Here is a 27,155-nt window from a genome sequence, read left to right as displayed (position 1 = left end):
GACCAGAGGACATTTCTCCAAAAAGTAAGATCTTTGTCCCCATGTGAACTGCAAACTGTAGTCTGGCTTTTTTACGGCGGTTTTGGAGCAGTGGCTTCTTCCTTGATGAGCAGCCTTTCAGGTTATGTCGATATAGGACTCGTTTTACTGTGGATATAGATACTTGTCTACCTGTTTCCTCCAGCATCTTCACAAGGTCCTTTGCTGTTATTCTGAGATTGATTTGCACTTTTCGCGCCAAAGTACATTCACCTCTAGGAGACAGAATGCGTCTCCTCCCTGAGCTGCGTGGTCCCACGGCGCTTATACTTGCGTACTATTGTTTGTACAGATGAACGTGATACCTTCAGGCGTTTGGAAATTGCTCCCAAGGATGAACCAGACTAGACATCATTTTCTGACCTCAATCCGATAGAAAATTTGTGGGCAGAACTGAAAAAGCGTGTGCGAGCAAGGAGGCCTACAAACCTGACTCAATTACGCCAGTTCTGTCTGAAGGAATGGAACAAAATTCTAGCAACTTACTGTGAGAAGCTTGTGGAAGGCTACCCAAAACATTTGACCCGAGTTAAACAATTTAAAGGCAATGCTACCAAATACTGACGAAGTGTATGTAAACTTCTAACCCACTGGGAAAGTGATGAAAGAAATAAAAGCTGAAATAAGTTATTCTCTCCACTATTATTCTGACATTTCACTTTCTTAAAATAAAGTAGTGATCCTAACTGACCTAAGACGGTATGTTTTCTAGGATTAAATGCCAGGAATTGTGAAAAACTGAGTTTAAATATTTTTGGCTATGGTGTATGTAAACTTCTGACTCCAACTGTATTTAACACACCATCTTACAAATTGATAATTTGGAAATGAAATTCTAAGCCTAATGGAATAGCTCCAGTATCCTGGACCTAGCATACACAAAAAACATTGGTCTAAAAACCAAGTCTCAGTTAAAGTTTGTAACCAGTTATCAGAACTCAGATTCTGAGAGGCTGTATGGTGATTTTAAGTAGCCAAAACCTCCAATCTATTGATTGAAGAGATTCTTTACTGAAGCAAACAGAAGGCATTGTCTCTCGAGAGTCATCCACTTACGTGATGCTGTTCTGGTGGAGGGTCTCAAGTGTGGTATTTCGATCCTCTGTAGTGGCCCTTCTGTCCAGATTGTGGAAACGCTGCATGGCAGAGATGTTGCGCTGAATGCTCTGCTTTGGAATGTCTAGCTTGGAGATGTAGGTTAAAGAACCACGATCATCATATATGAAAAGCATTGGACAGCAATCATGGCCCTGAAAATATAAAGAAAACTGTAATTAACTATAAAATCTGATGCTTATTCAAGGATAACTAATGAAACACATGCACAACTTAAGAATCTAAAACCAGATTGTCAATATTCAGGAAAGAGTTTAATTTGGAAATTACAAAAAGATGGAATTCCGAACCTATAACACAGTGTAGAGAAGTGTATGGCTATGCAATTTGGTAGAGGTACAAAGGCATAGACTATTTTCTAAATGGGAAGCAAATCAGAAATCATAGGTATAAAGCAACCTGGGAACCCTAGTGTAGGATTCCTAAAGGTTAACATACAGGTTGAGTCAGTCATAAGGAAGACAAATACAATGTTAACACTCATTTTAAGAGGACTAAAATCTAAAAACAAGGATGCAATGGTTTCATAAGGCATTGGTCAGATCACATTTGGAGTATAGTGAGCAGTTTTGGACTCCATATCTAAGAAAGAATGTGCTGGTATCACAGGGGGGCCAGGTGGTTTACAAGAATGATCCCGGGTAAGAAAGGTTTAATATACCAGGAGTATTTGATGATTCTGAGCCTGTACCCTATGGTGTTTAGAAGAATGAAGTGGGATCTCATTGAAACCTACTGAATATTGAAAGAGCAAGAATTGACATGGAGAGGATGTTTCTAGTAGTAGGAGTCTAGGGCCAGAGGGCATCGCCTTAGAATAAAAAGACATTCCTTTAGAACAGAGAAGAGGAGGAACTTCTTTAGCCAGAGAATCGCAAATCAGTAGAATTCATTACTATAGATTGCTGTGGAAGTTAAGTCATTGGGTATATTTTGAGCAGAGGTTAATATGTTCTTGATGAGAAGGGCAATGATTACTGGGAGAAGGCAGGAGAATGGGGTTGAGAGGAAAAAATTATCAGCCACGATCAAATGGTAGAGCAAACTCAGTGCATCAAATGGTTTTATTTTGCACAAGTCTCACGATGTATTAATATAGTAATCACACTTTATCTCAGTTCCTTTGAACTGAGCATTAGTGAGCAATATTTTTGGTGAGACTAGAATGTTTTCATATACCCTCACCTGCAATTTCACCATTTTTAGCCCTAAAGGCTTTTATTCTTATGGGGATATGGGGAATTGTTCCTTTTTCCCCCTCAGGGTGGAAGCTTAGAACTATCTTCAGATTGATAGCTTAGACTGACATCATAGCAAAGTCTTCCTCAGTTGATGTGAACACTTTCAAACAGAAATCACTTAACATTGTACATAACGAATGTTACCTCTTCTACCACTCTCCCAAGCTGACTGTACAGCTTGGTAGTGAGCTGTATACTACAAAAGTTTTGATTTGTCCTGATTTATTGATATCAGATTGATTTTGTAATATGAAAGTGGTCATCTAAAGTAGGTTTGAGTTCATCTGATAGGCTTTTGTAACATGAAATCAAGTTGTACTCACTGCTGCCACTATGCTAGTTTCAGAGACAAAAATCACACTCAACAGGGGGAGGAATTCAGTCTTCATTTGAGAAACCCTAAAAAGAAAGATTACATTTAAATTCAAAGCATTTGTCTTTTAACCAAAACTATTTTATCACTATTTCAGTTTGTAAAAGCAGAATCCTGCAGGTTGGGAAGGTAGAAATGTGGACAGAAGCATGTGTCCATTTCTAGTCAAGTAGTTTTGAATTCTAGAGATTCAAACCACTCTCAAACAGTGTATACCAGTTACCTTCTAGTCTTTCATGAGCAGATTGAATTTAAAAAAAAAAATAATTTTTTCCCTCAGGTTTTGTTTCCTTGCATTCCTGGTCTGTAAGGCACGTGACAACCTGGTACTTAAAGAGAGACTTCCAATTTCACTCCACTTTGTGCAACTAACTAATGGAGGAAATACTGCTTTAGGGACAGCTATTATATTCAAAACACTCCTTGCTTGCAAACAAAAAACAGCTTTTATCAAATACTAGATTAAAAGCATATTTTTTTATATGCAAGGCATGATTCGGAAACAACTTTATCACTTTCATTGTACTTCAGAGATCCTTGTGGGATCTCATTCACTCAACAATAACTTACGTGATACTGATTACAGGGAAAATTTCACAGTGTATCAGTTGCAAATATTAGGTAAAGTGAAATTTCAAAGTGCAGTTTTCTAACCAGTGGTAGGCTTTTATTGAAGCATCCCTGAGTGTGGCCTAACGTTCAACATGCTACTGTTTGCAATGGAGTTGGATGTGTGAAACTATCCTAAAATAAATAGATATTACCAAAGAGAAAAGGGGTCAAATTTCAGAAGTACATTCAGAAAAAAGGATGAGCCACTGAACCATCTTTTAAAGGAATGAAATGCATCAAATGGAACAAATGTTGGTAAGACAATACATGTGCAAAGAAGATTTACAAGGATATTGCCTGGATTGGAAAGCATGCCTTATAGGTTGAGTGGAGTGACGGAGGATGAGAGGTGACCAGATAGAGGTGTATAAAATGATGAGAGGCATTTGTGTGGATGGCCAGAGGCTTTCTCCCCCAGGGCTGAAATAGCTAACACAAGGAGGCATAGTTTTAAGGTGCTTGGAAGTAGGTACAAGGGGGATGTCAGAGGTAAATTTTTCCCACACACAGAGTGGGTGTGTGGAATGCACTCCCAGTGAAGGTGGTAGAGCTGGATATAATAGGGTCTTTTAAGAGGCTCTTAAGCAGGTACATGGAGCTTAAAAAAAAATAGAGGGCTATACAGTAGGGAAATTCTAGACAGTTTCTAAAGTTACATGGTCAGCACAACATTGTGGGCAGAAGAGCCTGTAATGTGCTGTAGAGTTCTATGTTCTATATTGGGTATAGATAAGGAAAAGCAACTGAGTGTAAAAACAGAAAAGCAGGAAAGCAGAATTTTTTGAAGTTTGGAAACTGGAAAGAAAGATCAGCAGACAAAACCTGCAACTGAGTAAGAAGTGGTTAGTTAGAATCTGGAGATAAAACTAAGGAATAAAAAAGCTGAACGATAGCAGTTGTGAATAGCAGTTTCACCATTAAAGATATAGCTGCATTTTGAGAATGAGAACTTTCAAAGGGATATATCAAGCTAACAGAACGGACAAACAAATGGTAGACACAATGTGCAAAACTACATGTTTTGATCGGAAGAACAAGGCAGGAAAATACAATCTAAAAATCACAATTGTAAAGGGGATGAAGACTTTGGGACTCAGTTGACCAAATATTTGTAAGTGGCATGAAAGTTCAAAAAGATAGTTGATAAAGCTATAGTTGGGGATCTTATGTAACAAAAGAAAGACCCCGTACACTCGCGCACTTGTTCCCGGTGACAGTGATGTCCAGCGCCTCCGTGAAGCCCACTGGAGGAGAACTATTGGAAAATGGGGGGTGCTGACCGAGGAGGCCTTTAATTTTGAAAACTCCTCTGTACCGCCGGCGTATAAGAGCAGGCTGGTGGAGAAGATGCTGAAGTTAGGGGATGTCTTTTCTCAGGGCGAGTTTGATGTAGAATGTTCCAAGAGCACTCGGCACACTATTCGGGTGACAAATGACATCTCATTTAGGGAGAGGTTGCGGCGGTTGGCCCCAGCCGACGTGGAAGATGTGCAGCAGTTGAAGGATGCGAGGATTATTGCGGAGTCCCAAAGCCCCTATGTGTCCCCCATAGTGGTGGCAAGGAAGAAAAATGGGAAGGTATGCATGTGCGTGGACTATAGGACCCTGAACCACCGCACTGCTCTCGACCAATACACGGTCCCGAGGGTGGAAGATGCCTTGGCCTGTCTGAGTGCTGCACAGTGGTTCAGTGTATTGGATTTGCGGAGTGGGTATTACCAGATTCCGATGAGCGAGACTGATAAGGAGAAGACAGCCTTTATCTGTCCCCTGGGGTTTTTCCAGTTCGAACGAATGCCCCAAGGTATCTCGGGGGCCCCAGCCACTTTCCAGCGGCTCATGGAGCGGACAGTGGGGGGACATGAACCTGCTGGAGGTATTGGTGTACCTGGATGACCTGATAGTGTTTGGATCTACGTTGGAGGAACATGAGGAGCGGCTGCTGAAGGTGCTGAGTCGGCTAAAGGAGGAAGGGTTAAAACTTTCCCTGGATAAATGCCAGTTCTGTAAGACGTCGGTCAGCTATGTCGGGCACATAATCTCGCGAAATGGAGTGGCCACCGATCCGGGTAAGATAGCCGCAGTCACCACCTGGCCGAGACCTCAAAAGGTGAGCGCCTTACGCTCGTTTTTGGGGTTTTGCGGATATTACCGGCGATTCGTGAAAGGATATGCGAAAATGAGTCATCCATTGAACCAGCTGCTGTGTTGCTATCCACCTGTGGGGAGGAGGAGGAAGGGAGACCGAGGGTCGGAGGTAGGAGGATACTTGAACCTGGGGGAGCTTTTTGGATTGAGGTGGGATGCTCAATGTGAGGAGGCGTTCCAATCTCTAAAAAGGGTGCTGACGCGGGCCCCAGTGTTGGCTTTTGCTGATCCCCGGAAGCCGTATGTTCTACACACTGATGCCAGTCACGACGGTCTGGGGGCTGTTCTGTACCAGGAACAGGGAAACGGCTTGAGGCCGGTGGCATTTGTCAGTCAGAGCTTGTCGCCATCTGAGAGAAACTATCCCACTCACATGCTGGAGTTCTTGGCGTTGAAATGGGCGGTGCTGGACAAGTTGAGTGACTACCTATACGGGGCCCAGTTTGAGGTGAGAACTGGTAACAACCCCCTCACTTATATCCTGACCACGGCGAAGCTGGACGCTACTGGGCACCGGTGGTTAGCAGCCTTGTCTGCCTATGAGTTCAGCCTAAAGTACCGCCCGGGGAGTCGGAACATCAATGCAGATGCCGTCTCGTCGGGCGCACGAGTCGGGCACGGCCAAGGAGTGGAAGAGTGTCCCTGCCCAGGGAGTAAAGGCCATGTGTCAAGTTGGGAGCGACGGGGAAGTAGGAGCACAGATGGGAACGGATCAGGCAGTAGATCAACTGGGGGCTGACGATGACGCACTACCCACTGTTTACTGTAATGTGACTGCTCGGAGGAACAGGCAGCTGCCGGAGTTGAGTCCCCAGGAAGTAGAGGCGGCTCAGCGTGATGACCCAAGCATTGGCACTATCTGGTACGCGGTTAGCCAGGGTGATATGGGGCAGGTGGAGAAGGCGAAACATGCCTCTGTTCCTCTACTACTGAAGGAGTGGCCCCGGTTGAAGCTGAAGAACCACGTCCTGTACCGAGTCACGTCGCCTCCGGACCACCCCCGGCGCTGGCAGCTGGTTATGCCTGAGAAGTATCAAAAGGCTGTGCTCCAGGCTCTACATGATGATTCCGGGCACTTAGAGCTAGAGAAGACCTATGGATTAGTCAAGCACCGGTTTTACTGGCCCCGGATGAGGGGGGAGGTGGAAGAATACTGTAAGACCTGTAGCCGTTGCGTCAGGAGGAAGACCTTGCCTGCAGAGTGCGGGACCCATGGACCTGGTGTGTATGGATTTCCTGTCTATTGAGCCAGACACCAGCAATACCGCAAATGTCTTGGTCATCACGGATCACTACACTAGATATGCGCAGGCTTTTCCTACTAAGGATCAGAAAGCGACTACAGTGGCGAAGGTGTTATGGGAGAAGTACTTTGTTCATTATGGCCTTCCCCAGCGGATCCACAGTGATCAGGGACGGGACTTCGAGAGCAGGCTTATACATGAATTGCTGGATATGCTTGGGGTTGAAAAGTCCAGAACCACCCCCTATCACCCGCAGGGTGATCCTCAACCTGAGAGGTTTAACCGGACCCTGCTGGACATGCTTGGCACCTTGGAGAGTGGACAGAAGAGTAAGTGGAGTCGGCACATTGCCCATTTGGTTCATTGTTACAATTGTACTCGCAATGATGCTACGGGGTACTCGCCCTACTATCTGATGTTCGGACGGGAAGCGAGGTTGCCCATTGATCTGTGTTTTGGGACTGAAGCGGGGGAAATACCTTCGAAGCCATGTCTGAAGTACGTGTCCGATATGAGGAGAGAGTTGAAAAGGGCGTACGAGTTGGCTGAGGCAGCAGCCACCAAGCAGAACCAGTGGAATAAAAGGAGGTATGATCAGAAGGTAAAGTTCGTCCAGCTATTGCCGGGAGACAGAGTCCTTATCCGGAATTTAGGACTACAGGGTAAGCACAAGTTGGCGGACCGTTGGGCAGCCACCCCATATGTGGTGGAGAGTCAGATGCCGAATCTCCCGGTTTACCGGGTGAGACCTGAGGGCGGGCAGGGGCCTGTCAAGGTACTCCATCGGAACCACCTGTTGCCTCTGGGTCGAGAGGTGAAGATGGACCCAGAGCCCGAATGGGAGTTTACTCCTATTACGAGGACTTTGCGAGGGCGCGGGGCGTGGGAAGAGCCCGCTGCGAAGAAAACGGGGCCGGTCCCCACCTCGAGAAGGGATACATCATCGGAAGATGATGATTCGGACGTGTGGTACCTGCTTCCGTCGATTCCCCGGTGCCGGGAGAAGAGACTCTTGGCCCTTCCATCACTGAGTCAGGGGGACCAAGGGAGGGTGTTGCAGAGCCGCCTGTATTATAGCCGGGATTGGGGGAGGAGAGGGTGGAGGCAGAACCCGAGCCAGAGGGCTCACAGGGGCAGAGGGATCCCGGTGAAGGGGAAGGTCCGACAGATAGGCTCGAGGGGTCAACTGGGGTGTCTGAACAGGGAGAGTCAGCAGAGGAAGTACAGAGGCCTCAGAGGAGTAGGCATCCCCCGGAAAGACTCACTTATATAGCGCCGGGAGAGCAGGGTGTGATCTCTACTGCCCTGCAAAGTTATGTCACTGCTTTATGCACCTGGGTTGGGTTTTGTGTTTTACAAGGAGTACTAGTGAACTCTGTTAACGTCATGAGGGCATGACTTTTTGAGGTGGGGGGGAGAGTGTACGGGGTCTTTCTTTTGTTACATTTAAAATGGCGATTTTGTTATGTTAATCTGGGGAATGCGGCTTTGTTGTGTTTTAACGCTGCAGAGAGTTTGCGCTAACAGTTTGTTTTACTTTAAAATGATGGTAACCAGGTTCTATTAGCCAATGGGTGGTTATGTATCGTTTTGTTTTCGGATGCCATGCTGTATGATATGACTGTGGACTGGGTTTTGGCGGGGAGTCGGAGGAGAGATGAGGAGGACTGCGGACGTATGGAGAGGCTCCGGTCGATCACTCAGGGTGGTCCCGAGCCGTGAGTCGACGGAATTCGAGTGGTCGTCTGAAGTCGAATTGAGCTCCAACGTAGCGCGCAAACAAATTGGACTTTGATAAGTGTTGGCGCCTTTTTTTTTCATTACTCACCTCTCTGTATCAAATGTATATTAATGTCATAGAATTAGTAATATCTATAAAGTATATTTGTTAAAATTTACTGGGTGTGCTGGCTGATGATTGATGTTTGTGATTGATTCCGGCGGCAACCGACCCTGTGGGGAGTGTTGAGGCGGGTGCTGGGCTGGATTTCCCCTAGACATACACGAGCTAATATAACTGAACATTACACTTATATACAGGAATAAAATACAAAAGGAAATTTGTACAGAAATTATGTTGAACCTTTTAAGCTTCTGTTGATCACAACAAGAGTTCAGTAATTCTTTGATTTATGAAGATTTAACTAAAGAATTGTTTTCTACAGAGTACTGACTTTGGTTTGTATATTTTTCGCCATAATGAATAACATGCCATTTTCCACACTTAGGAATGAATCATATCCATAATTCATTTCACCCAGTCCTTTCAACGTATAAAATTTTGCTTAACAGAACATTCTCTGGAAATGCATCCTTTCAGCCTATTGAAGAATGTCTCCATTATGTGTGCTTCAAGGAGGATTTAGGAGGGATACTAAGGTCTAACAGAAAAGATACACGAGAAAGTTTCAGCGATAAGTGACTTCTGTTACATGCATAAAATGTTAAAGTTAAGGTTGTTCACTGTGAAACCAAGACATTTAATAGATCTGATAGAAGTTTAATTTTTTAAAAATCCAGACAATATACAAGGAGAAATTCCAAAAGCAAAATAAGACAATTGCTAGAAATAGGAACAGAAAATACTGCAATACTCAGCATGTCACACAACATTTGTAGAAATCAAAAACAGAGCTCATGTTTCAGGTTGATGACAGTTACCATTATTGGAATGGTTAAGAATAAAGGAACAGAAACTTATGATTAGCAAAAAGAACCAAATGGAGACAATATGATTTTACTTTTAGAGGAGTAATTCTGATTTGGAAAACAATTTAAACTGCTGATAGATGCAATGTCTGAAAAAAAAAAGGTGGTAGATGCAAACTTTAAAAAGTATGTTAAAAAAAATTATGGGGCTTACATAAAAAATAGGAAATGGAATTACCTTGATTACTCCTTGAAATTTACTCTTTAAAATTTGATATGACCACAATACTAATTTCTTCTTATAGAAAGTGTTTGTAAAGCTGCTATTATAAATGAATTCCAATATGTGACATGAAGGCTTACATGGTATTACACTGACACCTTGTGGTTTGAACATACATTACAAAAGAAAGCATTATTTTAAATGATTTGAAATATTTTACATTTATTAAAATTAAAACTGAAGGAAAAATTGATTCATCCACCATAGAAAACCTCAACACAAATATAACAGTTTAAAAAAAATTAAACTATTTTACAGATTTCTTTCAATGTATTTAACCCTTTTTGGGCCAACAAAAGCCTCCATTAAGCTGAAAATTTAAGAACAATACTTACGCCATATTTTTACCAGCATCAACAAGAGATACAGTGCTGTCGTGACTAACCCATGCCAGGCGGTTTCCTGTGGCAGAGAAAGAAACACTATGGACCCAACCTCCGCTACCGGCACCACCAAACTCTGCCATCACTTGTCCGAAAGGCATTTTGGAACCCCAAGGTGTGGCTGAAGGCTTTGTGTCTACTTCTTTAATGTAAGCAGAAAACACTCTATAAAGAAAACATATCAGAAGTGTGTGAAGCAGCAAAATTACAACACACTGGTTAATATATTAAAAAAAAACTCAAATGTTCAGCTGAGAAATGACAGCAAATATTTGAATGTTTATTCATAGCTTTTCTGTTCACGTCAAAATAAATTTGCGGTTAAGTGAATGCCTTCACTGTGCTTGAGCATTTAATTTTCATATGCTCCCAATTTCCTATACTGTGTACAAGGAAGAGGTCAGCATGGTCCTTCAAGTCTCCTTCCAACAGAAATAAGATCAAGACCTAAGTGATCCTTGCTCGGCAATAGATTCCTATACTAATACCATCAATAAATTACTAAAATTTGCTTTTCCCCAATTCACTGAGTAACACAATGACAAATCCACTTGTTAATTTAAGCTTAAAGGAATTTTGTATCCAGATGGATACCTGAGAAGTTTGTCAATCTGAATTTTTCAAAAAATAAAATTGCCATTAAAAACAAAACCTATTCAAAATAATTTTTAGCACTTACATTTGTGATAATTCAAGGTGCCTATACAATTGGACAAAATTTAAATGTCTAAACTATATCATTAGTAAATTAAAGTTAATAATTTGAAAATGTTGTTTTGACACACCTTGCATGGAATAGTTTTACAGGTTTTCTGTATATACCAAGCAAAACTAAATCAATAAAGAACAGGCCATCTTAAGTATTTATTGAGCGTATATTTTAATTGCATGTTCTCCTTTTGACTGTATGGGCTTGGTGATTTCATTGCCCACTGTAAGTTACCTCTAGTGTTCAGGTGAATGGTAGAATCTTGTCGTGGTAGTGGTGCGGGTGGGGTTGATGAGAATATGGAAGGAGTAAAAAGGGATTAGCATAAATGGTTCTTGCTGGTCTTCATGGACTCCATGGGCTGAAAGGCTTGTTTCAGTGCTATATAATTTTATGAGATTTAACTGCACAATAGCCAAAGGTACAAGTTTTTGTTCTAGAGCTTGGGAAGGCTAAAAGCGGACAAGTATTTTCTCTATTGTAACAAGAATGAGAGAACATAATTTAAGTGACCTAAGAATCTTTGCTCCAGTGAATGTATCCCAAGAGTATTTAAATAATGAAGAGATCTTCAATATAATGAATCTCGACCAAGGAAGTTTCAATGGCATTAATAAAGGGAGCTAACCAAGAAACCACAAAGATATTTGGTTAAAATATTTCACTCTTTCAGCAGTGGTTATAGAAAAGATAGGAACAATGACATTTAAACGAGACATAGCAGACTCTTATAATATAAAGATAATCCAGGATAGAGTGACGCTGGCATTACTACAATGTCCTCCAAAGCCTATTGAAAATCCACCATATTTTTCATACCCAAATTATCTTACTCTTCAATCAAAATCTGTCATCTATAGTAAAATTTCCAAACTTCACTCCAGTTAGAACCTTTTAAGTGGCTGCAACCTATGCCAACTGAATTTTTTTCTAAAATAATGTATTTTTCTTGAATTTAGAATGATCCCATTGGAAAAGAGCAAGAGGATAAGATGTGAGAGAATAGGACCAATCCAGTATGACAGTGGATAAGTATGTATGAAACCGGGGGAGATAGCAGAGGTACTTAATGAATACTTTGCTTCAGTGTTCTCTACCGAAAAGAAACTTGGCAATTGTAGGGATGACTTATAGCGAATTGAAAAGCTTGAGCATATAGACATTAATAAAGAGGATGTGCTGGAGCTTTTGGAAAGCATTTAGTTGGATAAGTCTCTGGGACCGAATGAGATGTACCCCAGGCTACTATGGGAGGGGACGGAGGAGATTGCTGAGCCTCTGGCAATGATCCTTGCATCATCAATGGGGACAGGAGAGATTCCAGAGGATTGGAGGGCTGCAGATGTTGTTCCCTTATTCAAGAAAGGGAGTGAAGACAGCCCAGGAAATTATAGACCAGTGAGTCTTACTTCAGTGGTTGGTAAGTTGATGGAAAAGATCCTGAGAGGCAGGATTTATGGAGGGGCATAATATGATTAGGTATAGTCAGCATGGCTTTGTCAAAGGCAAGTCATGCCTTATGAGCCCGATTGAATTTTTTGAAGATGTGACTAAACACACTGATGAAGGTAGAGCAGATGTACTGTGTATGGATTTCAGCAAGGCATTTTATAAGGTACCCCACGCAAGGCTTATTGAGAAAGTAAGGAGGCACGGGATCCAAGGGGACCTTGCTTTGTGGATCCAGAATTGGCTTGCCCACAGAGGGCAAAGAGTGGTTGTAGACGGGTCATATTCTGCATGGAGGTTGGTGACCAGTGGTGTGCCTCAGGGATCTGTTCTGGGACCCTTACTCTTCGTGAATTTTCTAAATGACCTGGATGAGGAAGTGGAGGGATTGGTTAGTAAATTTGCTGATGACACAAAGATTGGGAGTGTTGTGGATAGTGTGGACAGCTGTCCGAGGTTACAGCAGGACATCGATAGGATGCAAAATTTGGCTGAGGAATGGCAGGTGAAGTTCAACCTAGATAAGTGTGAGGTGGTTCAATCTGGTAGGTCAAATATGATGGCAGAATATAGTATTAATGGTAAGACTCTTGGCAGTGTGGAAGATCAGAGGGATCTTGGAGTCCGTGTCCACAGGATACACAAAGCTGCTGTGCAGGTTGACTGTGTAGTTAAGGCGGCATCCAGTGCACTGGCCTTCATCAACCATAGGATTGAGTTCAAGAGCCGAGAGGTAATGTTACAGCTATACAGGATGCTGGTCAGACCCCACTTAAAGAGTACTGCGATCAGTTCTGGTCACCCCACTACAGGAAGGACGTGGAAACTATAGAAAGGGTGCAGAAGAGATTTACAAGGATGTTGCCTGGATTGGGGAGCATGCCTTACGAGAATAGGTTGAGTGAACTTGGCTTTTCTCCTTGGAGTGGTGGAGGATGAGAGGTGACCTGATAGAGGTGCATAAGATGATGAGAGGCATTGATCGTGTGGACAGCCAGAGGCTTTTCCCCAGGGTTGAAATAGCTAACACGAGAGGGCACAGTTTTAAGGTGCTTAGAAGTAGATACAGAGGAGATGTCACAGGTAAGTTTTGTTTTTTTTTTTTTTTTTTTTTTAAAAAACACAGAGTGGTGAGTGCGTGAAATGGGCTGCCAGCAATGGTGGTGGAGGCGGATATGATAGGGTCTTTTAAGAGACTCTTGGATAGGTACATGGAGCTTAGAAAAATAGAGGGCTGTGGGTAACCCTTGGTAATTTCTAAAGTAGATGCACAGCATAGCTTTGTGGGCCAAAGGGCCTGTATTGTACTGTAGGTTTTCTATGTTTCAATGAAAACTTTGGATCTGATATTTTCTATGTAAAACTGCCAAGTATGACACTTCATACTTTATTTTGAAACCTCCTTCAAAACTGCTGTGCATCTTACCTGCATTTGAAGTCACATGAACCTGCTGCCAGTAAGACATTATTGGGATGCCAGTCAAGGCTAAGGATAGTAGAACGAATTGGCTTCTTGATGTGTTTACTCACCCACCTAAAAGTGAGAAATCGTTAAAGCCAAACAGGTGCATTCTTTTATTTAAAAATATTTTCAATTAAGACATTATTGACCATCATAAAACTTCTGTCCATTTAGTCAAAAATATGTTCAGTCCTGTGCACCTCCTCCTCAAATATTGGGCATTGCTTCAAGACAGAATCTTAGTTTCCAGGTGTCAATCGGTGCTAGACGTGCATAACATAAAAGCCATTTAGATAAATGCCATTCAGTTTTTAAGGTGAAAAACATTGCAGATCAAGTCCAAAATCTCCCTGAGAACCAACATCCTCTTAACATCAACATTTAAGAATGATTTATTTCTCATTATTGCTTTTTAATTTTTCCATATTACAACTTACCTTTTGTCCCTTTGTAAGTTTATTGCACCTTCTTTATAGCTTTGTACCGTCAGCAAAATTGGATGCATTAAACTTTGTACCCTTATCCAAATTACTGACATTGATTCTAAAATACCGAGTTTAATATAAATTTAATGGGCTTACTACTATTGTATCTTTTGTCTGCAAATCAATTTTCAGCCCATGCCAATATAGTTCCTTCGCTGCCATGAGCCTAATATTTATTTAATAAGCTTATATTTTAAAGATTTTTTAAAATCAAAATTTTATAGAAGTTATAACACTATGATAATTCTCCTTAACTGGTTCCTTGACCTACTGATTTAGAAAAAAATGCACTATTTCATTCCTTACCATATCTTTCACATAACTAATGAAAATCAGGATCGTTCTTTAACCAAAGTTCTCCAAAATCACTTTATTAACAATTACATGCCGCTCTATGTCGCCTAGCACAACTTAATTCTTCTGAAGTAGTTACTTCTCTTCATTCCAGTTTTGTGATTTTGAGGTGCCTAATGAGGCCAATGTGGAAAATGAAGAGTTCTATTGCTGGGGCAGTTGATGGCTGACTGGATAGAACAGTGTACAGTTTGTAAAGTGGGCTACTACTCTTGCCATTTATGCATGGCTTTTATGGGCTTGAGGTTTGGACAGCACAGTGGCACAGTAGTTAAAACTGATATGCCAAAACTCCAGCATTCCAGGTGTAATCCTAATCCTAGAAGAACTGTCTGTGTCATTCTTGCACCTTTTGTGACTCTGTGGACTTCCCAGGTGCTTGAATTCCTTCACACAAGGTAAATACATACCAGTTGGCAAGTTAATTCTATAAACTATCCTCCCCTAAGCCAATATCCCCAGTTTTGAGGCCTGAATTAAATTAAATTGGTTATCTTGGGCAGACTACATTGCTCACATTTTCAACATCAGACTCCTGAAATAGACCTACATTGCAAGCTAGTCATGGGAAGAGAGTACCAGGCAGATAGGAAAAAGACTTAAAGATATGCTCAACCCTCCTTGAAGAACAGTTTTCCCACTGATCTGTCTGGCAGTCCCACAAACTATTACTGTGGCAAAGGAACATTGTGATCATATCAAAGGAGACAATTTGGCCCACAGAATCTCAACTGACTTACAAAGAATCCCATCAACCACATTACCTCACTTATTCCCTGCGATCTATTCCCCTTAATGCCTTTCCAACAAATTAGGAGGATTTTATGGAGACAGTGTTTACGGTATTTTTCCAGCAGTTTGAGATACATGTTGTAAGTTGTCCAGATATCAGAACTTCCAAGGAGGCAAGGTTGCTGACAGACCCGAGTTTTCTGCCAGGTCTAAGGTCTTGATTTTTAAATACCCCTTTCCTCAAATCAACCAAAAATTGGGTTTATGTGGGTGGTGAAATTCATCAGTGAAATTTGACTTATAAAAAGGATATTTCATTACAAGGATTAATATTACATCCACCACAGTTATTTTTAAACCCCTTTTGTTTCTAACCTAAACTAATTTTACATATCATTTTCTAGAGTAAATATTGTTTTCCTACTTTTATTCTCTTTATCATTTTGACTACTACACCATCTCCTTCATACCAGACTGCTCTCTTTTAAAAAAATCCTTTTTTTCTTAAAGCAGTCAATTATCTAAGAATACGGAGTTCAAAACTTGTCAATCTGCAGCCGCATCTCCTTACAGGTAGAATCTTAAAAACATTTCAGTCTGGGTCTAATTAATCTATCTGTTCAGAATTTGACTAGTACTTTACCATTCTCTGCTAAACTTTCTCCATTTCCAACCATGCTTATTTATATCCAGAACCACTGTACTTAATATTTAAAGTGTAATTGAATACATAATGAAAGTGTACTGCTGACTATCAATTTTAGATAAACCTAAGTACAATTTCTATTCCTTTACTTTGTGTTTCTTACATAAAGGAGAACTCATAAATTTGATCAATAATTCATCAGGTAGCTTGGTTGCTTAAGTTAAAGAACATACGAACTGTGGAAATCAGGAGGGTGCCACATTTGATCTTTAGCCTTTAATGTGTTAGACCATAAAAACATAAGATATAGGAGTAGAATTTGGCCATTCAGTCCATCAAGTCTTCTCAACCATTCCATCATGGATGATTTTATTATCTCTCTGAACCGCATTCTGTCTTCTCCCTGTAACCTTTGCTGCCCTGACTAATCGAGAACCTATCGACCTCTGCTTTAAATATACTCAATGACTTTGCCTCCACAACCATCCATGGCAATGAATTTTACAGACTCACCATCTTCTGGTTAAATAAATTCATCCTCATCTCTATCCTAAGTGGATGTCCCTTGGTTCTGAGGCAATGCCCTCTGGTTCCTACACCCACTATAGGACAGATCCTCTCCATATCCACTCTATCAATCCCATTCAATAGGGTTCAATGAGAGCTCCCCTCAATCTTCAGGAACTCCAGCAAGTACAGGCCCAGAGTAAAAAAAAAGTCCTCATGTTAACCATTTTCATTCCCAGAATCATTCTCATTAACTTCCTCTGGACCCTCTCCAATGCCAGCACATCTTTTCTCAGATAATTGCCCCAACTTACTCACAATACTCCAAGCGCTGTCTGACCGACATCTTATAAAGCCTTAGCATTACGTCCTTGCTCTTATGCTCTAGCCCTCTCAAGATGGATGCTAACATTGCATTTGCCTTCCCACTTGACCTGCAAATTAACCTTCAGGGAATCCTACACAAGGGCTCCATGTCATCCCTGATAGTGTCCCCTTTCAAATAAACTTTAGCCCGCTCTTCCTCATACCTTTGTAATTCCCTTTACTCCACTATAATACTGATACATCTGACTTAATCTACTCTCTCAAACTATTGAATTCTATCATATTATTATAACTGCCCCCCCAAGAGTTTATTTACTTTAAGTTTCCTAATCAAATCTGGTTCATTACACATCACTCAATCTAGAAATGCCTTTCTTCTAGTGGGCTCAACCACAAGCTGCTCTAGAAAAAAAAAAATCTCTTTAACAGACTCTAAGCACTTTCTAAGTGTAAATACTGCAGGACTTATGACATTGAATTTGTTTTAGGAGGCAGAGGAGAAGATCATAATTTGGCCAGGACTGTTTCAAATTGTACATGAACAAACATTCAAACCTAACATCTAAAACCTAGTTAATTTAAGAAGGTGAAATGAAAGGGCCGAACAATTGAAGAAATTCAAAAAATTCAATAAATCATAATTCAGATGGATCTTTATCATATTAAAACTTTTCTCTGAAATTACAAATAAAAAGTCTGCATTTTAAAGATAGTGCAGCCACATGCATAACTGTGTTTAAAACCGGCCTGTACAAATTTAAAAAAAAAATCAAACACTTGAAGCTAAAAGTATATTCAACATTATAATTCCCTCATCTGCTGCAGGGGATGACCTTGATTAGTTTGCTGGATGTACATATTGCTACTCCCAGTTGCTCTCTCAAAAAAAGACCACAATGCAATTTCCACTCCACTGTATATAATGTTTAATTATCTCTCTGAGAAACACAGAACAAAATTTGAAAAATGTATCAGAAGGGCCTGGGTATGGATTCTGTCTAAAAGTACCAAATTTTAGGGGGATATTAAAAATACACATTGGAGAAAAATTATTATTAATCCAAAGGGTTTGCATTTGTAGCTTTCTTCATCAATAACCCCATAAAATTTTTTACAATCAATGCAGCATCCTGATTGGTATTATACAAGAAGAAAATAAAACTATAAAAGTGCAAGTGGCTGAAAAATATTATGCTTAAGTCACACTCACTGTGGGTGCACTCTTCATTTCAGCATTTAACACACAAAAACTGCTGGAGGAACTCAGGACAGCAGCATATGTGAAGGGAAATAAAAAATAAAACTAAAAATCGACATTTCAGGCCAAGACATCAGAAGCGAAACAGAAGAGGGCAAAAGCCAGAATAAAAGTATGGGGAGGGGGGAGAAGCAAGCGTTATCAGGTGGTTGGTAAATCTAGGTGAAGGGGGAAGATGAGTAGGTGAGGAAGGGGGTTGAATTGATAATCCTGAGAAACTGGGAAGTGATAGGTGGAAGAGGCAAAGGGCTGAAAAAGATAGAACATAATAGGAGAGAATAGTGGAGCATGTAATAAAAGCAAAGAAGCAGGGAACCAGAGGGCAGAAGATGTGGATGATAGGCAGGTCATAAGGATAACAGAAGGGAAAAAGAAGGGGCAATGGGGCCAGAGGGTAAGGGAAAAACAAAGTGGCAGAGTGGGAGAAGTCTGAAGGGATTAGTTACCGGAAGTTAGAGAAATGGATGTTGTTGCTGTCATTCAGGAAACTACCAAGAAAGAATATGAGGTGTAGTTTCCCTAATCTGTGTCTAGCCTCAAACTGGCAGTAGAGGATGCCATAATCAGATATATCAGTGTGGGAATGGGAAGGGGAATTAAAATCGTTAAGCCACAAGTGTAACCTTTACGACAGCTGGAGGGATGTGTGTCCGATAGGGGATTGGTGGGAAAGGCCAAGCACACAAGGGAGTCACAGAAAGAGTGATCCCTGTGAAAAGTGGAGAATGGGAGGGGAGGAAAGATGTGTTTGGTGTGGGATCCCATGGAAATGGCAGAAGTTGGATGCAGAAGCTCATGGGGAGGAGGTGAGGACAAGGAGAACCACTCTATCTCTGTTACGTCAATGGGGGGGTGGAATGGGTTGAAGATAGATGCAGGGGAAATGGAGATGTGGATGAGGTCTGCATTGATAGTACTGGAGGGAAGAAAGGACATCTCAAAGGTCCTGGAATGGAAAGCCTTATTATGAGAACAGATGCAGCTTGGATGGCGGAACCAAGAGAAGAGAATAGCATCCTTGCAAATAACAGGTGGGGAACTGTGGGAATCAGTGGGTCTGCAAAAAAAATATCAGTCGAAAATCAGTTTCCGGAGACAGAGAAATCAAGAAAGGGGAGTGAAGTGTCAGATAGGGACCAAGTCAATTTGAGGATGGATGTTGGTGGTGAAGCTGATAAAATGCTGGAAACAGCACCAATGCAGTCATCAATGTAGCACAGAAAGAGATGGAGAGTGTTACCAGGGTAGGTTTGAAACATGGATTGTTTCATGTAGCCAATGAAAAGGCAAGATTAGCAGGGACCCATGGCTATACCTTCGGGCTGCAGGCAGTGGGAGGAAACAAAGGAGAAGTTGTTAGCGGTAAGTAACAGTTCTGCCAGATACAGGAGGGTGATAGTGGAGGGGACCTGGTTGGGTTCATTGTCAAGAAAGCAGAGAACTTTGAGACCTTCTTAACGGGGAATGGAAATGTATGGCATTGGATGTACATGGTGAAAATGAGTGGTGAAAAGAATACAAAGTGTCATGGATTTAGGTCAGGAGGAACTAAATCAAGAGGGACAAAATGGTGTCAAGATTTGAGGACACAAGTTTGGTGAGGCAGAAACATTGGGCCTACCAGGACAGTTAGATTTGTGGATCTTGGGTAGTAGGTAGAAACAGGTAGTGCAGATTTGGGGAATGATAAGGTTGGAGGTTATAAAGGGAGACCTCCAGAAGTAATGATGTTGATGATGGTACAGGAGACAATGGTCTGATGCTTTTCAGTAGAGCTCTATGTAAGGGGTAAGTAACAGGTGTCCATGAGTTGTCTTCTGACCTCAGCAAGGTAGAGGTCAGTCTACCAGACTACAACAGCACTGCCCTTGTCTGTGGGTTTGTTGGTGAGGTTGGGATTAGTGTGAAGAGCAATTGGTTTAGAGGGGTTAATGGCGAGGTTGCAACAGGTGATAGTAGTAAAGTTGAGACAGGTAATGTCCAATCGACAGTTTAAGATGAAAATATTCAGTGTGGGGTATCCAAAAGGAGGAAGGCTTAAGACAGGGATTTACAACCTTTTAAATGACATGGACCAGTACAAAACCCCTGGCTGAAGGAGTCATTGGTAGCTGTGGGGAATCATAGCCAAAGTAGAAGATCCGAAGACAGACATAACGGAAGTGAGGCTCAGCATCATGACCCCAGCAATGGAACTTTCTGAGGTGTGGGTGCAGGGGGATATTAAGTTAAAGTTCCTGCTGATTTTGCCTCTGATGTGGAGCAGGGGAAGGATAGTGAAAACCCCAGGGGAGCATAGAGGGCTGGACAGGTCAGAGAGTGGGGTGAGAGAAAGATTCAAAGTGCAAAGAGGGGGCTCAGAGGTGTGTAGGGGGGGGGTAACAAAAGATAGGGGAGGCATGACAGGGAAAGGGTCTCAGCCTGCAATGTCAATCATTCATTTCCCTCCACAGATGCTGCCTGTCTTGCTGTGTTCCTGCAGTATGTTTGCATGCTTTTCTATCCAGCATCTGCAGTCTTTATTCTGTGTTGATTTTCACCAGGTGTTCACTTACCAATCATTTTCTCCTTCAAAGTAGCATACTGAGATCAGCCGAGCACCACTACCTACAGCAAATTTATTTTCCTGAGGAGACCACTTCACAAATGTAGCAGCACGGTTAATTCTTAGGATGACCAATGTTGGCTTCCAAACACCATCTTTCTGGCTCCATACGTAGGCATTACGGTCAGCACCACAGGTTACAATGCGATCACTCTGGGGAGCCCAATCAATGCCTACACAAATAGTAACAAACATTTAGTGCAAATTCATTAAGCACAATATCCAGCAATCTGGAGTAAATTAACTATGCCGAACCATGCTGGTATATTTATTTTCACTGTTTTCAAATGGCCCAAAGAAAATAAGAACTTTAAGAAAAGAAATCCACAAGTTTTGATCTTTCTTCTAACCTAATCTAGGGTAAGTATATACAGCTACCATGCTGGTCACATCTGTCCAAGCCTAACTTAAAGGACAAATATCAAAGGTTGCCGAAAGTTACCAAAAGTTAAAGTTTGAGTTTTTAAAAATAGTACATTAGCTCAAGTACAAACCATAACACTCGAAATTCAATCAAAGATATACCAATAACCTTTCTAAGAAAGTGGGAGTTACAATAAGTTTGCGATTTTTGCCTCAATTATTTTTTATAAAATATAGTTCTGTCTAATGACTAAGTGACACAGATGACTGAACTTTTATGACAAGGAAATCCTACGGGAAAAGTCTGGCATTTCAGAACTAGTCTTATTTTCTGGTCTTTGACAAAACTCAAATCATAACATTCAGAATTAAACACTTGTGTTTGCTTTTCAAAATCAGAATCAGGTTTAATATCACTGACACGTTGTAAAATTTTTTGTTACAGTAGTACATTGCAATACATGAAAATAAAAACCTATAAATTATGATATAAATAAAAAAATAAATTAGTGCAAAAAGAGAGGGGAAAAAAGTGAGGAGGTGTCTTGGGTTCATTGTCCATTCAGAATCCTGATGGCAGAGAGAAAGAAGATGTTCCCGAAATGTTAAGTGTGTGCCTTCAGGCTCCCATAACAACTCTGTGATGATAATAGCAAGAAGAGGGCATATCTTAGGTGATGGGCATCTTCAATGATGGATGCTGCCTTTTGAAGGTCTCATTGATGCTGGGGAGGCTAGTCCCTATGATGAAAGGCTGAGTTTACAACTTAATGCAGCTTTTTCTGATCCTGTGCAGTGGCCCCTACATATGAGACACTGATGTAATCAGTTAGAATGCTCACCATGGTACACATGTAGAAATTTGCAAGTCTTTAGTGACATACCAAGTTTCCTCACACTCTTCATGAAATATAGCTGCTGTCGTGCCTTCTTTGCAATTGCATCAATATGCTGGGCCCAGGATAGACCTTCAGATATTGAGACCCAGGAACTTGAAACTGCTAATCCCTTGATGAAAAAGTCCACAATCAATTCCTTGGTTTTAATGATGTTGAGAGCAAGGTTGTTATTGCAACAACACTGAACCAGTCAATCTAGCTCACTCCTATACACCATCTGAAATTCCTCCAACAATAGTTGTGTCATCAGCACATTTATCAATGCATTTTGAGCTGTGCCTAGCCACACAGTCACGGGTGTAGAGATAGTATAGCAGTGGGCTAAGTATGCATCCTTGAGGTGTGCCAGTGTTGATTGTCAGCAAGCAGATGTAATTTCTGATCCGTACTGACTGGTCTCCTGGTGAGGAAATAAAGGATCCAGTTCCAGAGGCCCAAGATTTGGAACTTGTTGATTAGAACTGAGGTTATGATTGTGTTGATCACTGAACTGTAATCAATAAACGGAAGCCTGGGGCAGGTATTGCTATTTCCAGGTGATCCAAGGCCAAATGGAGAGCCAGTGAGATTGCATCTAGCGTAAGCGTATTGGGGCTATTGGCAAATTAGTGAGTTTAGGACCTTGCTTACGCAGGAATTGATTCTGGCCATTACCAACCTCTCAAAGCACTTCATCACAGTAGATATGAATGCAACCTGGTGAAATGTAGTCATTGAGACAGCTCAGCCTACTCTTCTTAGGCATTGGTATGACTGTAATCCTTTTGAACCACATGGAACTTCTTACAGCAGCAGTGAAAGTTTGAAAATGTTCTTAGTACTCCTGCCAGTTGGTTGGCAGATTTTCAGTGCCCTACCAAATACACCATCAATGCCTGATGCCTTGCGAGAATTCAGCCTCTTGAAAGATATTCTGATGTCAGCCTCTAAGACAGGAAACCCATAGTCATCAGATGCTGCAAGGTTTGCGCAGGTGTAGTTTAGTCTCCCTTTCAAAGCATGAAAAAGCGTTGAGCGCATCTGGGAGTGAAGCATCACATGCATCACGATGTTAGGTTTTGCTTTGTAGGAAATAATGACCTGCAAATCCTGAGAGAGCTGACATGAATTGATTCAATCTCTAATTTCTACTGGAATTGTTACTTTTCACTCTTAAGATAGTCTTCCATAGGTCGCACCCAGACTTCTAGTCTAGCCCTCAGCAGACTATGAATTTCCTGGCTCCTCCTTGGTTTCTAGTTTGAGTATGTCCAGTATGTTCTTGAAGGCACACTCATCCGTACAGGTCTTGATGAAGTTGGTGACAACTGTGGTGTATCCATTCAGATTCAAAGGCGAATCTCTGAATATTGTTCAGTTCACCGACTCAAAGCACTCCTGTAGGTGTTCTTCTGCCTCCCTTGACCATACCCTCTTGTTCTTCACCAACTGTACTGAGGTTTTCGGTCTCGGCCTCTACTCTGGAAGTAGAAGTACAGCCAGGTAGTTGGACTTTCCAAAGTGTGGGCATGGGATGGCATGATAAATATTCTTGATGGCGGTATAACAGTGGATCAAATGTGTTGGCTTCTTTGGTGCCCTAGGTGATACATTGGTGATAATTGTTCAGAGACCTCTTAAAGCTGGCCAGGTTGAAATCCCCTGCAATAATAGGGAAGACATCCGAGTGTGCTGTTCGTGACTACTGATCATGGTGCTCAGCTTCTCCAGTGGCTGCCTGAGGTTGGCTTGAGATGGAATGTACACCACCACCAGGATGATGGCAGAAAAAAAAAATGGCATTTAACCGCTAGATGTTCCAGATTGGGTGAGCAGGATTGAGACAGAACCACTACGTCTGTGCACCACAATGAGTTAATCATAAAGCATACGCCATCTCCTCTACCTTTAGTAGACTGAGCTGTCCTGTTTTGTGAAGAATGGTGAAGTCATCAGGCTGCAGCACTGCACCAGAAATGGTAACAGTGAGCCATGCTTCAGAGAAGCAAAGTACACAGCAGTCCATGATGTCCCTCTGGTACTACAATTTTGCTCTAAGGTCTTAAATTTTATTTTCCAGAGACAGTACATTCACCAGCAGGTTAGTTGGGGAATTGGGTTCTAAGGCCTTTGTGTTTCATCGTACCTGTAATCCGGCTAGTCTTTCATACTTCCATTCTCTTAAAGGGGAACTGCACTGGCAAAAGTGCAGTTTGGGATCTGCCAACTAAGTATCGATACTTTATACTTTAAATTTTTTTTTTTAAATAAATGTCTTAAAACGATGTTGCTTACTGAAGTAAGCATGGCTATGACTGTGGTTTTCAGCCGTAGTCCTAAACAGAAATACCTGATGATTCCCATTGGAGCTGCATGCAAAGAGACACCACTTATCGTCGCCATTTTGTTTTTGGTTGCATGATAAAAGAGAGCAAAGTCAGCATGGTTTCATTAATGGGAGATCTCGCTTGGCAAATCCATTAGAATTCTTTGAGGAGGTAACAAACAGTTTAGACAAAGGCCAGTTGGTAAATATTATTTACTTGGATTTTTAGAAGGCCTCTGACAAAATGCCACGTGTGAAGCTACTATGAAAGGTTAAGAGCCAATGGTGTTGAAGACAAGGTACTAGAATGGATAGAAGATTGACTGACTGGCAGAAATCAAAAACTTGGGGATAAAGGTGTCCTTTTCAGGGTGGCTGCTACATGACTAGTGGAGTTCTGCAGGGATTACAATTGGGGCCACAACTTTTCAATTTGTACATTAATGACCTTGGCGAAGGAACTGATGGTATTGTGGCCCAGTTTGCAGATGATATACCAATATAGATAGAGGGACAGGCAGTATCGCACAGGTAGGAAGCTGCGGAATGACTTCGACAGATTGAGAGTGGGCAAAGAAGTGGCAGGTAGAATACAATGCAGGGAAGTGTGGGGTTATGCACTTTGGTAGGAAGAATAAAGGTGTGGACTATTTTCTAAATGGGAAAGAATTCAGAAACCATTAAGCAAAGGGCTTGGGAGCCCTAGTTCCAGATTCCTTTAAGGGTAACTTGCAGGTTGAGTCAGTACAAATAAATGAAGGCAAATGCAATGCTTCCACTTACTTTGCAAGAATTAGATCTTTTATAATGTAAGGTTATACTTCTGAGGCTTTATAAGGTATCGGCCAGATTGCATTTGAAATGTTGTGCGCATGTTTGGGGCTCCATATGAAAAGGAAGATATGACAGCCCCAAAAAGGATCCAGAGTAGGTTCACAAGAATGATCACAAGAATGAAAAGCTTAACATATGAACACATTTAATGCCTTTGGGCCTGTAGTCGATGGAACTCAGAAGGACGACAGTGGAATCTTACTGAAACCTTCAAAATACCGAAAGATCAGGATAAAGTGAATGTAGAGAAAACATTTCCATTAGTAGTAGAGTCTACGATGTGAGAGCACAGCCTTGGATATCTTTTTATTCTCTTTAAAACTGAGAAATTTGAGGAATTTGCAAAGTCAGAGGGTGATAAGATTGTGGAATTTGTCGGCTGAGGGTTGTGGGGGCCAGGTCAATGGGTTTATTTAAAGTAGAAATTGAGAGGTTCTCGATTGGCAAGTCAGTCGTTATGGGAGAAGGCAGGAGGATGAGGTTGACATGTTAAAAAAAAAATTTTTTAAAAAATAGCCATGATAGAATGGCAGAGCTTGCTCAGTGGCTGAATAGCCAAATCCTGCACCCATATTTTGTGTCTTATATTACATATTTCTTGAGTTTAAGATAGTTTGTGGATATAGCGAGAAATCGTATAATGAACACCCAAACACCAAATACCTCCAAACTAATAATTTAAGAATATGCTATTAAATATCAGATGCACAACCTGTAAGATAGCTCAGATTCAGAAGTATATTTACAGAGAGAAAAAAACAAGACAGCTTAAAACATTTACATTAAATCAAATTTGCAATGTTTTGCAAGTTAGTTTAGCTTTAAAAATACATCTGGAGAACACACTACACCTTACACATGTAAATTATTAACCAAATACAATGAATTTAATCAGAAGAATTTGACTTTGGAAAAATTCATGTCCCTGATGCACTTAACTTTACGATTTCTGCTGAAATCTTAAATGAATAGGAAGCCGTTTTTTTTGTAGCTCACAGGATCCCTGAACAGCACAAATATGCTTTACTGATGCAATTACTTTTAGAATTATGTTACTTAAAATTTGCAAACATCTTCTTGGGTCTAGAGGTAGTGAATGCTTCCATGAACAGTCTGAATATCTTTTATGAGAATAGACATGTGGCTTTTTGACAACATCTGTAATTGAATTGGACCAAACGGGGAAATTTTGAGACTGAGGTGGGGGGGGGGGGCAGGGGCAGGGGGAAATCAAGAGACCAAAATGTCTTCCTACTTCCTAACCCATGACCAAATGGAGGACCATTAACAAAATTTCCATAATGCAGTTGTGGTACCTGACAGCACCACCCTTTCGCTCCTGGGCTCTGCCCAGTCTTCTGCACCTCACCTTCCACCTCAACAATTTCCACATTCAATGGATCACCTTTTGAAATTTTTACCAGCACCATCAACATTCCACCTGCAGTCACATCTACTTGTTCCTTTTCAGCATTTCAAAGGGACCATTGTCTTTGAGATTCTCAGCTACTCTTCTGTCACCATCAACCACTTCATTTTAAATGCAGAAAAATGAAACCTTTCACTTCTTTGTTTCTTCATGTTCAGAGAACCAAGCAGTCTAATTGAATAAGTGATTCACTTGTACTTCTCCCAACCTCCTTACAGCGGTGTTCACATTGTGGTTTCATGCACATTTGATAAATCAAACACAAATTGGGTGACTACTTTTGCAGATAAACAGCGTTCAGTATGCAGGGATATTTCTGACTATCCAGTTGCCTATTACAATTGTCCATTCCCCTCTGACCAACGTGTAGACTCCCGTTATAATGAGGTTCAAAGCAAGCTTGTGGGAAAGCACATGATCTTCCTCTTGGGGAATATATCAAATTCCCTGACAACTTGCTTTCTCTGTATGTATCAGAATTGGGCCTCCCTGCTACAAGACTGTGAAACTGGCTCAGTTTTTCTTTCCCACTCTATAAACTCACCTTGACCTGCAGCACACCACAGTTCATTGTTGCTCTAATACACTGAACTATTCATTTTCACGGCAACACCAACATGAATCTATCAAAAATACTCCCTTTTTCTAACCTGTTCCTCCAACTTCCTTGTAATTTAAAACCAACCTTTTTTTTTAAAAAAAC

At 41.3% G+C, this 27,155-nt stretch overlaps 1 protein-coding gene across 3 annotated transcripts in view; it reads right to left on the bottom strand.

Annotated features, from left to right (window-relative positions):
- LOC140203006 (actin-related protein 2/3 complex subunit 1A-B) overlaps positions 1-27,155 on the bottom strand; it is a 54,372-nt gene that overhangs the window by 6,256 nt on the left and 20,961 nt on the right. For all 3 annotated transcript variants that reach the window (XM_072268687.1, XM_072268686.1, XM_072268685.1), the window contains 5 exons: positions 20,573-20,795; positions 13,673-13,780; positions 10,041-10,253; positions 2,720-2,795; positions 1,096-1,289 (listed from right to left, as the gene is read on the bottom strand). In XM_072268687.1, coding sequence (XP_072124788.1) covers positions 1,096-1,289; positions 2,720-2,795; positions 10,041-10,253; positions 13,673-13,780; positions 20,573-20,795 — 814 coding nt within the window. The remainder of the gene's footprint in view (positions 1-1,095; positions 1,290-2,719; positions 2,796-10,040; positions 10,254-13,672; positions 13,781-20,572; positions 20,796-27,155) is intronic.

The sequence above is a fragment of the Mobula birostris genome, chromosome 9 (assembly GCF_030028105.1).
Source record: "Mobula birostris isolate sMobBir1 chromosome 9, sMobBir1.hap1, whole genome shotgun sequence".
Classification (NCBI taxonomy): Eukaryota; Metazoa; Chordata; class Chondrichthyes; order Myliobatiformes; family Myliobatidae; genus Mobula; species Mobula birostris.
The sequence above is the reverse complement of the archived record's forward strand: the minus strand, read 5'-3'. Positions and strand labels throughout refer to the sequence as shown.